The following is a 13,150-nucleotide window of genomic DNA, read 5'->3' as shown; positions in this document are numbered from 1 at the left end:
AACGCAGTCACTTCCAGTCAGTGTCTGCACCGGAAACTGACCGCACTGGTGTGTACTAGAGCCATTGGAATACATGGAAAAAACTGTGCATGCATTTTTAGGGCCAGTTCACACCACAAAAATGCACTCTGCGTTTTTGATACAATTTGCTAGGTTCCAGTACAGTTCTGTGCAGAAAAAATGCAGCACGCTCTAATTTCTTTTTTTCTTTTTGCTGGAAACTGACTGCTCTGGTGTAAACTAGAGCCATTATAATACATGGGAAAACACTGCATGCATTTTTAGTGCAGAAAAAACTGAACTGAATCTGGTGTGAACTAGCATTGAATTTATCACTTAATTTAAATAGGGTCCAGTTTAACCACATGCCGACTGCCGCACGCCGATTTACTTTGGCAGAATGGCACTGGCAGGCAAAAGGCGGTAGCGTGCATGTGGGCCCTGCAAAATCTGTTTGCCGGTGGCTGTGATTGCAGTGAGGAGAGACAGAATGGGGAAGATGCCTATGTAAACAAGGCATTTCCCTGTTCTGCCTAGCAACATGACAGGGATCTACTGCTCCCTGTAATTGGAAGCAGTAATCTGTGATGTTGTAGTGAGCCCACCCCCCTACAGTTAGAACACATCCAGGGAACACACTTAACCCCTTGATCGCCCCCTAGTGTTTAACCCTCTCCCTGGCATTTATACAGTAATCAGTGGCTTTTTTTAGCTCTGATCTCTGTATAAATGTCACTGGTCCCAAAATAGTGTCATAAGTGTCCGATTTGTCCGCCGCAATGTCGCAGTCTGAACAAAAATCGCAGAACACCGCCATTACTAGTAAAAAAAATTACAATAAAAATGCCATAAATCTATCCCCTATTTTTTAGACGCTATAACTTTTGCGCAAACCAATCAATATACACTTATTGTTGTTTGTATTTTTTGCACTATATAAAAAAAAAAAAACTGCAGAGGTGATCAAATACCACCAAAAGAAAGCTCTTTTTGTGGGTGGGTAAAAAGGGCTTCAGTTTTTGTTTGGGTACAACATCGCACGACAGTGTCGAATCGCAAAAAAATGCTCTGGTCAGGAAGGGGGTAAATCCTTCCGGGACTGAAGTGGTTAACAAGCATTCTATTTTATTTTATATTTATTTATTTATTTTACTAGCTCAGTGCACTAGGTCTTATTTAACTTCATGCATTTAAAGGAACACCTGTTCTTGGTACATCTGCAAAAGGCACCCTTTCATTAATTTTTACAGTGATAGTCACTTGAACACCTCATTAAGGCCCAGTTACAGTAATTCATTGTTAGAAATCAAGTTTTAGTAAATGTCAAGAATTGTACATTTCTAATAAAGCACTGTCTTTATATATTTATTTGGTTCAATTTTGACATATAGTTAGTTGGCTGTTGAGATTTTGCATTGTTTAACCACTTGCCGACCGCCTCACACTGATATACGTCGGCATAGTGGCACGGGTGCGCAAAATCCCATATGGATATGTTGGCCCTTTAAGAGCTGCCAGAGGGCGCGCACCCGCTGCATGGCAGGGGACCCGATGCACGTGGCCAGCGGGCGCTTTCACCACTGGCCATGCGCGATCAGGTGCACGAGCACCAGCACAGGGATTTGTGTGTGTGTAAACAGGAAAAACGATATGTCGCCTCTACTACTCGGTTCTATACCCAAACACTGAGGGAACACACATTTAACCCCTTGATCGCCCCCTATTAACCCCTTCCCTACCCATTTACACGGTAATCGGTGCATTTTTATAGCACTGATCGCTGTATAAATGTCAATGGTCCCAAAAGTGTACGATCTGTCCACTGCAATGTCCCAAACCCAAATAAAAATTGCAGATTGCCGCCATTACTAGTAAAAAAATATAATAATAAAAATGGCATAAATATTTCCCATAGTTTGCAGACACTGTAACTTTTGCGAAAACCAATCAATATACGCTTATTGAGATTTTTATATTTAATTTTTTCCAAGAATATGTAGAAGAATATGATGAAGAAATTTAGTTTTTTAAAAACATTTTTGGTGATATTTATTATAGCAAAAAGTAAAAAAAATAAATGTTTTTTGTTCCAAATTGTCAGTTTTTTTGTTTATAGCACAAAAAATAAAAACCGCAGAGGTGATCAAATACCACCAAAAGAAATCTCTATTTGTGGGGGGAAAAAAGGATGTAAACTTTTGTTTGGGTACAGCATTGCATGTCCACACAATTACCAGTTAAAACGACGCAGTGCCAAATTGTAAAAAGTGCTCTGGTCAGGAAGGGGGTAAAATCTTCCGTGGCTGAAGTGGTTAATTTAAATCAAGAACATATGAATACTTTGGGATGGGGGTACAATGTTTTGTATAAAAAAAAAATAAAAAAAAAAAAAAAATTCTGCTGTTTATTGTAAAATGCAACAATACCACCTCATTACCAGATTCTCCTCAAGGTTAATCAAGGGATTAATCATTTGTATTCTCTTGATGATGAATCAGCCTTTCCAAGGCAATCAGAGTGGTTGGGGTTAATTAAGTCAGCCGAGACTTGGTCTAAAATTAGTACTTTATGGAAATCAGGTTCAGAAGGATACTACAAGACTTTTACAGGTCTTTAAATTGCACAGCATCAATGCTGTATGCACATAATCCATCTAATAAACGGGGCTTTCACAGTAAACAGTTATTGTAGAGAAAACGCACTCTAACCATTAAAGCGGGGGTTCACCCTTAGAGGGCACTTTTCCCCCTTCGCTTCCTGCTCGTTATTACTAGGGGAATCGGCTATTTATTTTAAAATATGTGCAGTACTTACCCGTTTACGAGACGCATCCTCTCCGTCGCTTCCGGGTATGGGCTTCGGGAATGGGCGTTCCTTCTTGATTGATAGGTTTCCGAGAGGCTTCCGACGGTCGCATCCATCGCGTCACGATTTTCCGAAAGAAGCCGAACGTCGGTGCGCAGGCGCAGTATAGAGCCGCACCGACGTTCGGCTTCTTTCGGCTACGAGTGACGCGATGGATGCGACCGTCGGAAGCCTCTCGGAAGAATGTCAATCAAGAAGGAACGCCCGCTCCCGAAGACCCATACCCGGAAGCGACGGAAGAAGATGCAGCTCGAAAACGGGTAAGTACTGCACATATTTTAATATAAATAGCCGATTCCCCTAGACCGAACGAGCAGGAAGCTAAGGGGAGATTTTTTTTTTTTTTTAAATGGGTGAACTCCCGCTTTAACAAGTGTTACTATAGTCTTTCCATGAAGTATATTCTGCTTCCTCTAGACCAGCCCTTTTCAATCTTTTTACCATCCTTCAACCTTTAACCACTTCCATACTGGGCATTTTCTGGCACTTCTCTCCTACAAATCATATTTTTTTTGCTAGAAAATTACATAAAAACATTATGTATGTTTTTTTTAGCAGACACCCTAGGGAATAAAATGGCGGGCATTGCAACTTTTTATCTTGCACGGTATTTGCGCAACAATTTTTCAAACGTGTTTTATTTGGGGGGGGGGGGGAACGTTTCATGAATTAAAAAATAACAAAACAGTAAAGTTAGCCCAATTTTTCTTATAATGTGAAAGATAATGTTACAGGCCATTCTCATCGGTTTAACCGATCGTGTGTACGCGGCCTAAGGGAGAGGTGGCAGAGATTAGGGGTGGAGAGCTGCTGTTTGAGCAGAAAACGTGCAAATAAATGCTCCTGCCACGTTTTCTGGCTTTCCTATTGAATTCTATGGGGTCCAATCTGCAAAAAAAGAAGCTCATGTACTTTTTTTGCGCAGCAGAACTTTTTCTTCAGGAGACAAAACGCTCATGTGTGAACAGGGGCCATTAGAAATAATGGGATTCAGCTTGTTGAGTGTTTTAGAGCTACAAGCAGAAAATCGCTCAGGTGTGAACGTGGCCTTAGTGTTTAACATGGCATAATTATATAGGTCGGAACCAGAAATAAAAGATTTCCCATAATGCAGCAAGATCACCCCCAGCTGGAATTAAAGGAGTGGGTGAACACAGACACAGATGTGTAAATTACTGAGGTTGTTGGTTATTGGACTTTGTTAACTGCTCTCCCATTGCGAGGAAAGTAGGTGAAACCGTAAACTGGTTATTTTTAGAGACTTCAACAGCTGCTCTTTAAAACCACCTTGCTTTTTAATTAGACCAGAGTTCTTTCATATTTGTGGTGTAACCCTGTGCAGCTTAATACACTTGAGGGTTCAGTAGCAGCTGGATAATTTTCTTTTAAAGGGTTACACAAGGCAGCATCTTTTACTAGATTGCTAAAAGGATATTTATCTGCCAAGTATGATAGAAGTAGGAAGATAGAAGAGACATGCTACAGATAGACATAGAAGTGTATGTTTTAGGTACGTTGGTAATAGAGATCAGCCAGTAATGTCTTCTAGTAACATGCACACTATAAACACTAGTACATTTTTAAATATATATATATATATATATATATATATATATATATATATATATAAAAATACAGAGTACACCTCTCACATTTTTGTAAATATTTTATTATATCTTTTCATCTGACAACACTGAAGAAATGACACTTTGCTACAATGTAAAGTAGTGAGTGTACAGCTTGTATAACAGTGTAAATTTGCTGTCCCCTCAAAATAACTCAACGCAGCCATTAATGTCTAAACCACTGGCAACAAAAGTGAGTACATCCCAAAGTGAAAATGTCCAAATTGGACCCAATTAGCCATTTTCCCTCCCTGGTGTCATATGGCTTGTTACTGTTACAAGGTCTCAGGTGTGAATGGGGAGAAGGTGTGTTAAATTTGGTGTTATCACTCTCACTCTCTCATACTGACCACTGGAAGTTTAGCATGGCACCTCATGGCAAAGAACTCTCTGAGGATCTGAAAATTGTTGCTCTACATAAAGATGGCCTAGGCTATAAGAATATTGCCAAGATCCTAAAAAATGAGCTGCAGCACAGTGACTAATACCATACAGTGGTTCAACAGGACAGGTTCCACTCGGAACAGGCCTTGCCATGGTCGACCAAAGAAGTTGAGTGCATGTGCTTAACGTCATATCCAGAGGTTGTCTTTGGGATATAGACATGAGTGCTGCCAGCATTGCTGCAGAGGTTGAAGGGGAGGGGGGGTCAGCTTGTCGGTGCTCAGACCATAAACCGCACACTGCATCAGATTGGTCTGCATGGCTGCCGTCCCATAAGGAAGCCTCTTCTAAAGATTATGCACAAGAAAGGCTGCAAACAGTTTGCTGAAGACCAGCAGACTAAGGACATTGATTAGTGGAACCATGTCCTGTGGTCTGATGGAGCCAAGATAAACTTATTTGGTTCAGATGGTGTCAAGCGTGTGTGTGGCGGCAACCAGGTTAGGAGTTTCATGGTCTGGGGCTGCATGAGTGCTGCCGGCACTAGGGAGCTACAGTTCATTGAGGGAACCATGAATGTCAACACATGTACTGTGACATACAAACATAACGACCCCAAACACACCTCCAAGACGACCACTGCCTTGCTAAAGAAGCTGAGGGTAAAGGTGATGGACTGGCCAAGCATCTCCAGACCTAAACCCAATTGAGCATCTGTGGGGCACCCTCAAACGGAAGTTGGGGGAGCGCAAGGTCTCTAACATCCACCAGCTTAGTGAAGTCATCATGGAGGAGTGGAAGAGGACTCCAGTGGCAACCTGGAAAGCTATGGTGAACTTCATTCCAAAGATGGTTAAGGCAGTGCTGGAAAATAATGGCCACACAAAATATTGACACTTTTTGGGCTTAATTTGGACATTTTTATTTAGGGGGTGTACTTTCTTTTGTTGCCAGTGGTATAGACATTAATGGCTGTGTGTTGTTATTTTGAGGGGACAGAAAATTTACACTGTTATACAAGCTGTATACTCACTACTTTACATTCTTGTCGCATGAAAAGTTATAAATAAAATATTTACAAAAATGTGAGGGGTGTACTATGTTAGGGGGTTCACTCCAAGTTAAGGATACCACCACTCGCTTTGCTCCATTTCAGGGCTGGTTTTGCCCACTTTTATTTAAAAGAAAGTTCAAAACAAACACAGAAGATTCCCTCGCAGGGGGTATTCAGTATTTCAGTCCTGCTACCAAATTAAATGATTTTCAGCCCTCCTGGCTTGTAAACGCAGCTGTCCAGCTCCGGCATTATGCTTTTGGGTCTTGGTCTGTCTCCCACAGACCTGATGCTTGGGACCTCCGTGCGTACAGAAAGTAGCCCCGTGCTACACTGGCTTCCACCTCTCTCTCCTAGGTGAAGCACTACGGACTCCATACCCAGACATCCTTTCTGCAGGGTGGAGTCATCTCCTACTGGGAGCCTAGAGCCTTGGTCTGGTGATTACTTAAAGCCCAGAACACAGCTGACTCATTAGTGAACTGGCTGTTTATTAGACCTGGACCTTGGCAGGGTATCGTCCTGCTACAATAAATTTGTGTGTGTATTTTGGCTTTAGGCTGTTTTTACACCTGACTTTATACTGGCATTTATAGATTAAAATAGCACATTCTGTTGGATACAATGACTGTCAACTGAAAAGCCTCTTTGAGTGGTTGTGTACGATTTGCTTGATTCTCAATCAGTTGCATGAAAACACTTTGTTTTAGCTTTATTTTTTGACCTGTAAATTCATATTCTGTTTTTTTATTCCAGAATGGGTGGCCTGTGTTCATTATAAGTTCCTCGTTGCGTGCTACCTCCACGATGTGAAGAATGTCTTGCAGCTGCATGATCTTGCCACTGGCCACCATCTTAAAACGTTACCTTTGGATGTTGGCAGCATTGTAGGATACAGTGGTCAGAAGAAGGACTCTGAGATTTTTTACCAGTTCACGTCATTTTTATCACCAGGTGGGTACGCTCTCATTTTTATTCCTACATAAAACTGTCTTAATAAATAAATATAGTGACTCATTTCAACCAACCAGATATCAGTTTTAGCATCTGAAAATCCAGCCTGTCACTTAAATGCATAAGGGCAGAGAAAACTTGGTTTCCCTGTTTTCTCAAGTCTCAGATCAACAGATCTGCTACCGATACAGTCAGGTATGGCAGCACTATCACTGGGTTTCAGGAAAGCCACTTGTGTAATCTTTTTATGTACAGTTGTGAGGCTGAGTTATGCATATCAGAGATGTAGTAGTGTTATATGCAAGTGAAAGAGAGTTGTTTAAGCATCTCATCAGCATGGCATTCACATCACATTTCACATCACCATCACATGTCGGCATCAGATTTTCAGGCGGATGGAAAAAATGTCAAAGTAGTGGGCTCTATTGATTAGCAACTATTGTTTAGACCAGGGGTCTCAAACTGGTGGCCCTCCAGATGTTGTAGAACTACAATTCCCATGAGGCATTGCAAGGCTAACAGTTACAAGCATGACCCCCATAGGCAGAGGCATGATGGGACTTGTAGTTCTGCAACAGCTGGAGGGCCGCCAGTTTGAGACCCCTGGTTTAGACTTATGCTAAAGCAGGGGTCTCAAACTAGTGACTCTCCAGCTGTTGTGAAACTACAAGTACTATTATGCCTCTGCCTGAGGGAGTCATGCTTGTAACTGTCGGCCTTGCAATGCCTCATGGGAGTTTTGCAACAGCTGGAGGGCCGCTAGTTTTTGACCCCTGTGCTAAAGTTATTAAAAGTTGTATGCCTCTGTTTCTCCTTTTGCAAGCTAAAGTGAGGGGCATGCTGGAAGTTGTACTTGGTACTTATTTCAGGGATATTTTTGTGTTTATATAGTGCTCCTTATATTTGTACGACTGTCAATGTATCCTATGCAGGCCTTCTTTTCTTTTTCTTGGCTGCTGACTTGTTATGTATGTGCCCTTTTACTTTTCTACAATAAACACCTTTTTGATTTAAAAAAGAAAAAAAAGTTATTAAAAGTTAGCATTAAGGTAATAACAGTACTTCTAATTTATTAGAATTACTTTTTTTAATTTCTACTGATAACGTTTTGTAAATCAGGCTTTGAAAGACTCCCTTTAGCATGCTTTGAACCAAAAAATGAATTTTAGTGTCCTGATAAATGAGAAAAATGTACTATAAATTAGTACTTTAGCTCTATTCATTTTAATATTACTGGTTGGGTTGGGGGGGGGGATACTAATCACAAAACCTTTAAATCGCTTTAATCTGGAGTGGCTAGAGGTCTTTCTGGGTCTTGGTATTGCTGTCTGGGTTCTCATTAGTGAAATGCACACTATCTAATTGCCCTTATCAATGTTGTCCCCCGGAATTAAATCAAAGGTAATCCAAAATGTCTAGTTGCCACCAAAACAGGAAGAGAGGGAAACTGTTCATGTTACCTTAATGCAAGGAATGCATAAAAAATGTTAAGGCTTTATGACTATGTAAAACCAAATCTAAAGAAAAATATGTAGGAAAATATTGTAGCTTGTAAATACTCCTTTTTTGCTGTGTTTTTAGCAGCATTCACTCCTATCTTCTGTAGGAAGAGAAAGAGACAGCACAGCATCGCTTCCTTCAATATCACTGTCAGTCAATCGGTACAAGACTGGGCTATGGGTGTGAAAACATTGACTGGCACAGTTTTCTACAGAACAGGGCAGGGCATAGAGTGTGAAAACTACTGTTAAGCATAGTTTTCTAAGGATGTTAGTCACTGTATGTGCTAGTACCGTGTGCGTCGACACGTATAGCTGCAGTCCTAGAACAGCAGCACTAAGAAGGGTGACAATGCTTGGCCATACTGGTGAGAGTTTGAGGGAGAGATTAAACATCAGTTAGAAAAACATCTGCTATCATTCAGAATTCATTGACTGGTGCAGTTGATCATCTTCTAACCTGCTATAAACTTATATGGGAATGCAAAACCATCTGTCATGGACAACCTGTTAGCACTAGCTCTAAGAATTATCATTTTAGAAAAGAAAGTGTGATGCGCACAGGCAAAACTGGGCTGAATCACCAAGTAATGTTTATTTTATGGGAATATTAAGTGCAGCGCTAATCTATAGTGTGTGTGTGTGTGTGTATATTAGAAAACTGCAAGTATGCAAACAGTAAGTATAACACATTGACTGTGCAAAATAAAATAAAGTGCTAGGTACAAACAGTCATAAATGAATATAAATACAGTTCATAAAATGAAATTCCTAAAAAGTCCATATATGTGAAATGGCATTGTGAATAAATAACCCATAAGGCAAAAAACAGTCCAACTGGGTGAAATTAAATAACAAGTGTTTAGGCAGAAATCAATTTTGAAATTTGAAGATATATTCAACCTCTGGTTAGGCCACCATCCAGTAAGAAATCGCCATAGATCGTAAATCCACCACCAATGGAAAACAATTGGATACTCTTACCGGACTCCGTGGACCCAATGTCAGTGGCACGGAGTCGAACAGACATGGAATTGGGAATGTGGTCACTCTTGGGAAACAACATGTGAGGTCAGCTTTCGCTCAACCTTGTTACCAATCATGGACTCCACCATTCATAAAAGAAAAAGGCCTCCACATAGTGTAAAATGATCAACTATGGCTTTTATTGTAAAAGGTAGAACACTTTTATATCGATGATATAAATAGACGAGATAAGGTATGTGATTACAAATACATTCAAGAAGCGCAGTAACGTGGCGCTAGTTCAGTCTACCCGGTTTCGATCAATAGAAAATCAGCTGGGGCATGAGCCAGCCCCACACACAGTGTGTGTGTGTGTATGTATGTGTGTATGTATATGTGTATGTGTATATATATATATATATATATATATATATATATATATATATATATATATATATATATATATATATATATATATATATATATATATATATATATATATATATATATATATATATATAAATTTAATCTAATTAGTAAAATTTATAAAAGCTGGTCACAAACGACATCAAGATCAATACTGACATCCAATGTGCACACCAAGCCTCAATATGAAAGCTGGTATATGATGAAGAACCAACAAAATGGCATCCGTTACATGAACCAACCCTCTATTTAGCAGTGGTCCCTGTGATCTGGAAATCTCAAACTGAGGGGCACAGAATTCACACGTGCCACCTTGTGCAGATATATAAGATCACCAAAATGCCAGCAATGTTTGTACAGCTAAAACTACTATCTCTAGAAGCATCAAAATTAACTAATAATAATCAATGAATCTAACGCAAAATCTACATAATATGAATAAATTAAAAGGAATCATTTATGTAAAAGTCATTATAAAAACCTCCTTTGGAAAGGAGTTCATGACTGAGCTGAATAGTAATAACCAAGGTATTTTTTACTTATGAGGCTTTAACTGACAATTGCGCGGTTGTGCGACGTGGCTCCCAAACAAAATTGGCGTCCTTTTTTTCCCACAAATAGAGCTTTATTTTGGTGGTATTTGATCACCTCTGCGGTTCTTATTTTTTGCGCTATAAACAAAAATAGAGCGACAATTTTGAAAGAATTGCAATATTTTTTATTTTTTGCTATAATAAATATCCCCCAAAAATATATATAAAAAAAAATATTTTTTACTCCGTTTAGGCCGATACGTATTCTTCTACCTATTTTTGGTTAAAAAAAAAAATCGCAATAAGCGTTTATCGGTTGGTTTGCGCAAAATTTATAGCGTTTACAAAATAGGGGATAGTTTTATTATTTATTTATTTACTACTAATGGCGGTGATCAGCAATTTTTTTCGTGACTGCGACATTATGGCGGACACTTCGGACAATTTTAACACATTTTTGGGACCATTGTCATTTTCACAGCAAAAAATGCATTTAAATTGCATTGTTTATTGTGAAAATGACAGTTGCAGTTTGGGAGTTAACCACAGGTGGCGCTGTAGGAGTTAGGGTTCACCTAGTGTGTGTTTACAACTGTAGGGGGGTGTGGCTGTAGGTCTGACGTCATCGATCGAGTCTCCCTATAAAAGGGATCACTCGATCGATGCAGCCGCCACAGTGAAGCATGGGGAAGCCGTGTTTACATACGGCTCTCCCCGTTCTTCAGCTCCGGGGAGCGATCGCGACGGAGCGGCTATAATCGAATAGCCGCGCCGTCGTTCCGGATCGCTCCTGAAGCCACGGGAACCGCCGCATGTATGGGGGGGGGGGCTCCCGATCGGACCCCCGACCCACGTCTAGGCAGGCACGTACAGGTACGTTGATGTGCCTGTCCGTGCCATTCTGCCGACGTAAATGTACATGCGGTGGTCCGGAAGTGGTTAAGGATATCATTAGCAGACATTGGAAAGTTCAATGGTAGGTTTTGGTGCCCTGTCCTTCCTGATCATGCTGGAATCATATATAGAGGTGCACCTCCCATGAAAGGAACACCTGTTGCAGGAGAAAGACTGAAGTCTTTGAATCTACTACTACTAATCGTATCTATCAGATGAGACATTTCACCACTTGTGCCACTCGGTTTATAGTCTATTTGCTCACTTGCCCTTGTAAGAAGCAAAATGTGGGGCGTACCATTTTTTTTATCACCTTTTTTTGTGAGGGCGAATGAGCATATAGCAAACATCAGGAAGGGTAAGACCAACCATAGTGTCCCTAAACACTCCCTCCGGTATCATAACAAAGATCCGACAGGCACTCTAATCTAATCATAGACACGTTCATACCCCATTGGAGGGGATATTATAGCATTAGGGGAGTATCACATTTAGAAAGACTTTGGATATATGAGTTAAAATCTTATTGTCTAATATGTAGGTTTTGCGTTAGATTCATTGATTTATTATTAGTTAGTCTGGATGCTGCTAGAGATAGTAATTTTAGCTGGCATTTAGGTGATCTTTTATATTGCCATAAGGTGGCGTGTGTTGATTATGTGCCCCTCTGTTTGAGATTTTGAGATCAAATGGACCACAGCCAAATCGAGGCTTGGTTTATGTGACCGGTGCCATTTTGGTCAGTTCTTCATTGTATACCAGCTTTAATATTGAGGCTTGGTGTGCACACTGGATATCAGTTTTGATCTTGATGCCATGTGTGACCAGCTTTTATCAATTTTACTAATTAGATGAAATTTGCAAGGGTATGAATATGTGCAGTGTGTGTGGGGCTGGCTCATGCCCCAGATGGTGTTCTCTTGAACGAAACCGGTCAGGTAGACTGAACTAGCTCCACGTTACTGCGCTTCTTGGATGTATTTTTGATCACATTATCTCTCCTGTTTATATCATCATTGATGCAAGTGCTGAGCCTCTTACAATAAAACCCATAGTTGATGATTTTACACTATGTGGTGGCCTTGTTCTTTCCTCTCTCCTCTCTTTTGGCTCACTGACTTTGATTGACAGCAATGTTTCAGCCAATGAGGTGGAGAGTCTTGGGAAACCGAGTCTCTACTGTAACATCGCTGGATAGAGACAGACTCAGGTAAGTATTAGAGGGGCTAAAGGGGGCTGCTGCACACAGAAGGTTTTTTATCTTAATGTATAGAATGCATTAAGATAAAAAAACCTTCTGCCTTTTACAATCACTTAAGTGGTAAGGTAAAAAAAACAAATTAAGCTCCTCCCCCCCATACATACCTTAGATCCATCTCGATCCAGCGATGTTCATGAGAGCAGCAGAGCTTAACCAAATGTCTCTCTCCTCATTGACTCCATTCACAGGAATGTGGCTCGGGATGCTTGCTATTGGGAGCACTCTTTAGGGGGTAATTTATACAGGACTCCCAATAGGGGACCCCCAAAAGAAAAGCATCGGGGCTGCTCTGTGCAAAACCATTGCACAGAGCTGGCAAGTATAACATGCTTATTATAAAAATAAACCGCTCATACTGTGCATTTTAAAAGCCTGTGTCCCTCTATTTAGCTACGGTAACTTTTTACTTTTGGGTATTGTGACATGTTGGGGGTTTTGTAGCTCAGTGGTAGTGCAAAACAGTGAGTTTACTCCATGCCAGAAGTACTCTACAGGGCTTTTTTTCCCCACTTTTATTTAAAAGAAAAAGTTCACAAATGAAAGTTTTCCCATGCAGGAGTTCTCGCCATCAATGTAACCAAAACATAGGATTCAGCCTTTACTGCTCCGGCCTTACGCCCAAGTCCTCCAGACCATCTAACCCACAGTCCCAGTGCTTATGCACATCTCTCGCAGGCTCGTACCTCTGT

The 13,150-nt window shown here is 40.5% G+C and overlaps 1 protein-coding gene across 1 annotated transcript in view; it reads left to right on the top strand.

Annotated features, from left to right (window-relative positions):
* Positions 1-13,150, top strand: part of LOC120937167 (prolyl endopeptidase) — a 149,727-nt gene that overhangs the window by 70,484 nt on the left and 66,093 nt on the right. The window contains exon 9 of the mRNA XM_040350174.1: positions 6,685-6,882. Coding sequence (XP_040206108.1) covers positions 6,685-6,882 — 198 coding nt within the window. The remainder of the gene's footprint in view (positions 1-6,684; positions 6,883-13,150) is intronic.

Source organism: Rana temporaria, chromosome 4 (assembly GCF_905171775.1).
Source record: "Rana temporaria chromosome 4, aRanTem1.1, whole genome shotgun sequence".
Taxonomy (NCBI): domain Eukaryota; kingdom Metazoa; phylum Chordata; class Amphibia; order Anura; family Ranidae; genus Rana; species Rana temporaria.
Note: the sequence above shows the minus strand (reverse complement) of the source record. Positions and strands in the feature narration are given on the sequence as shown.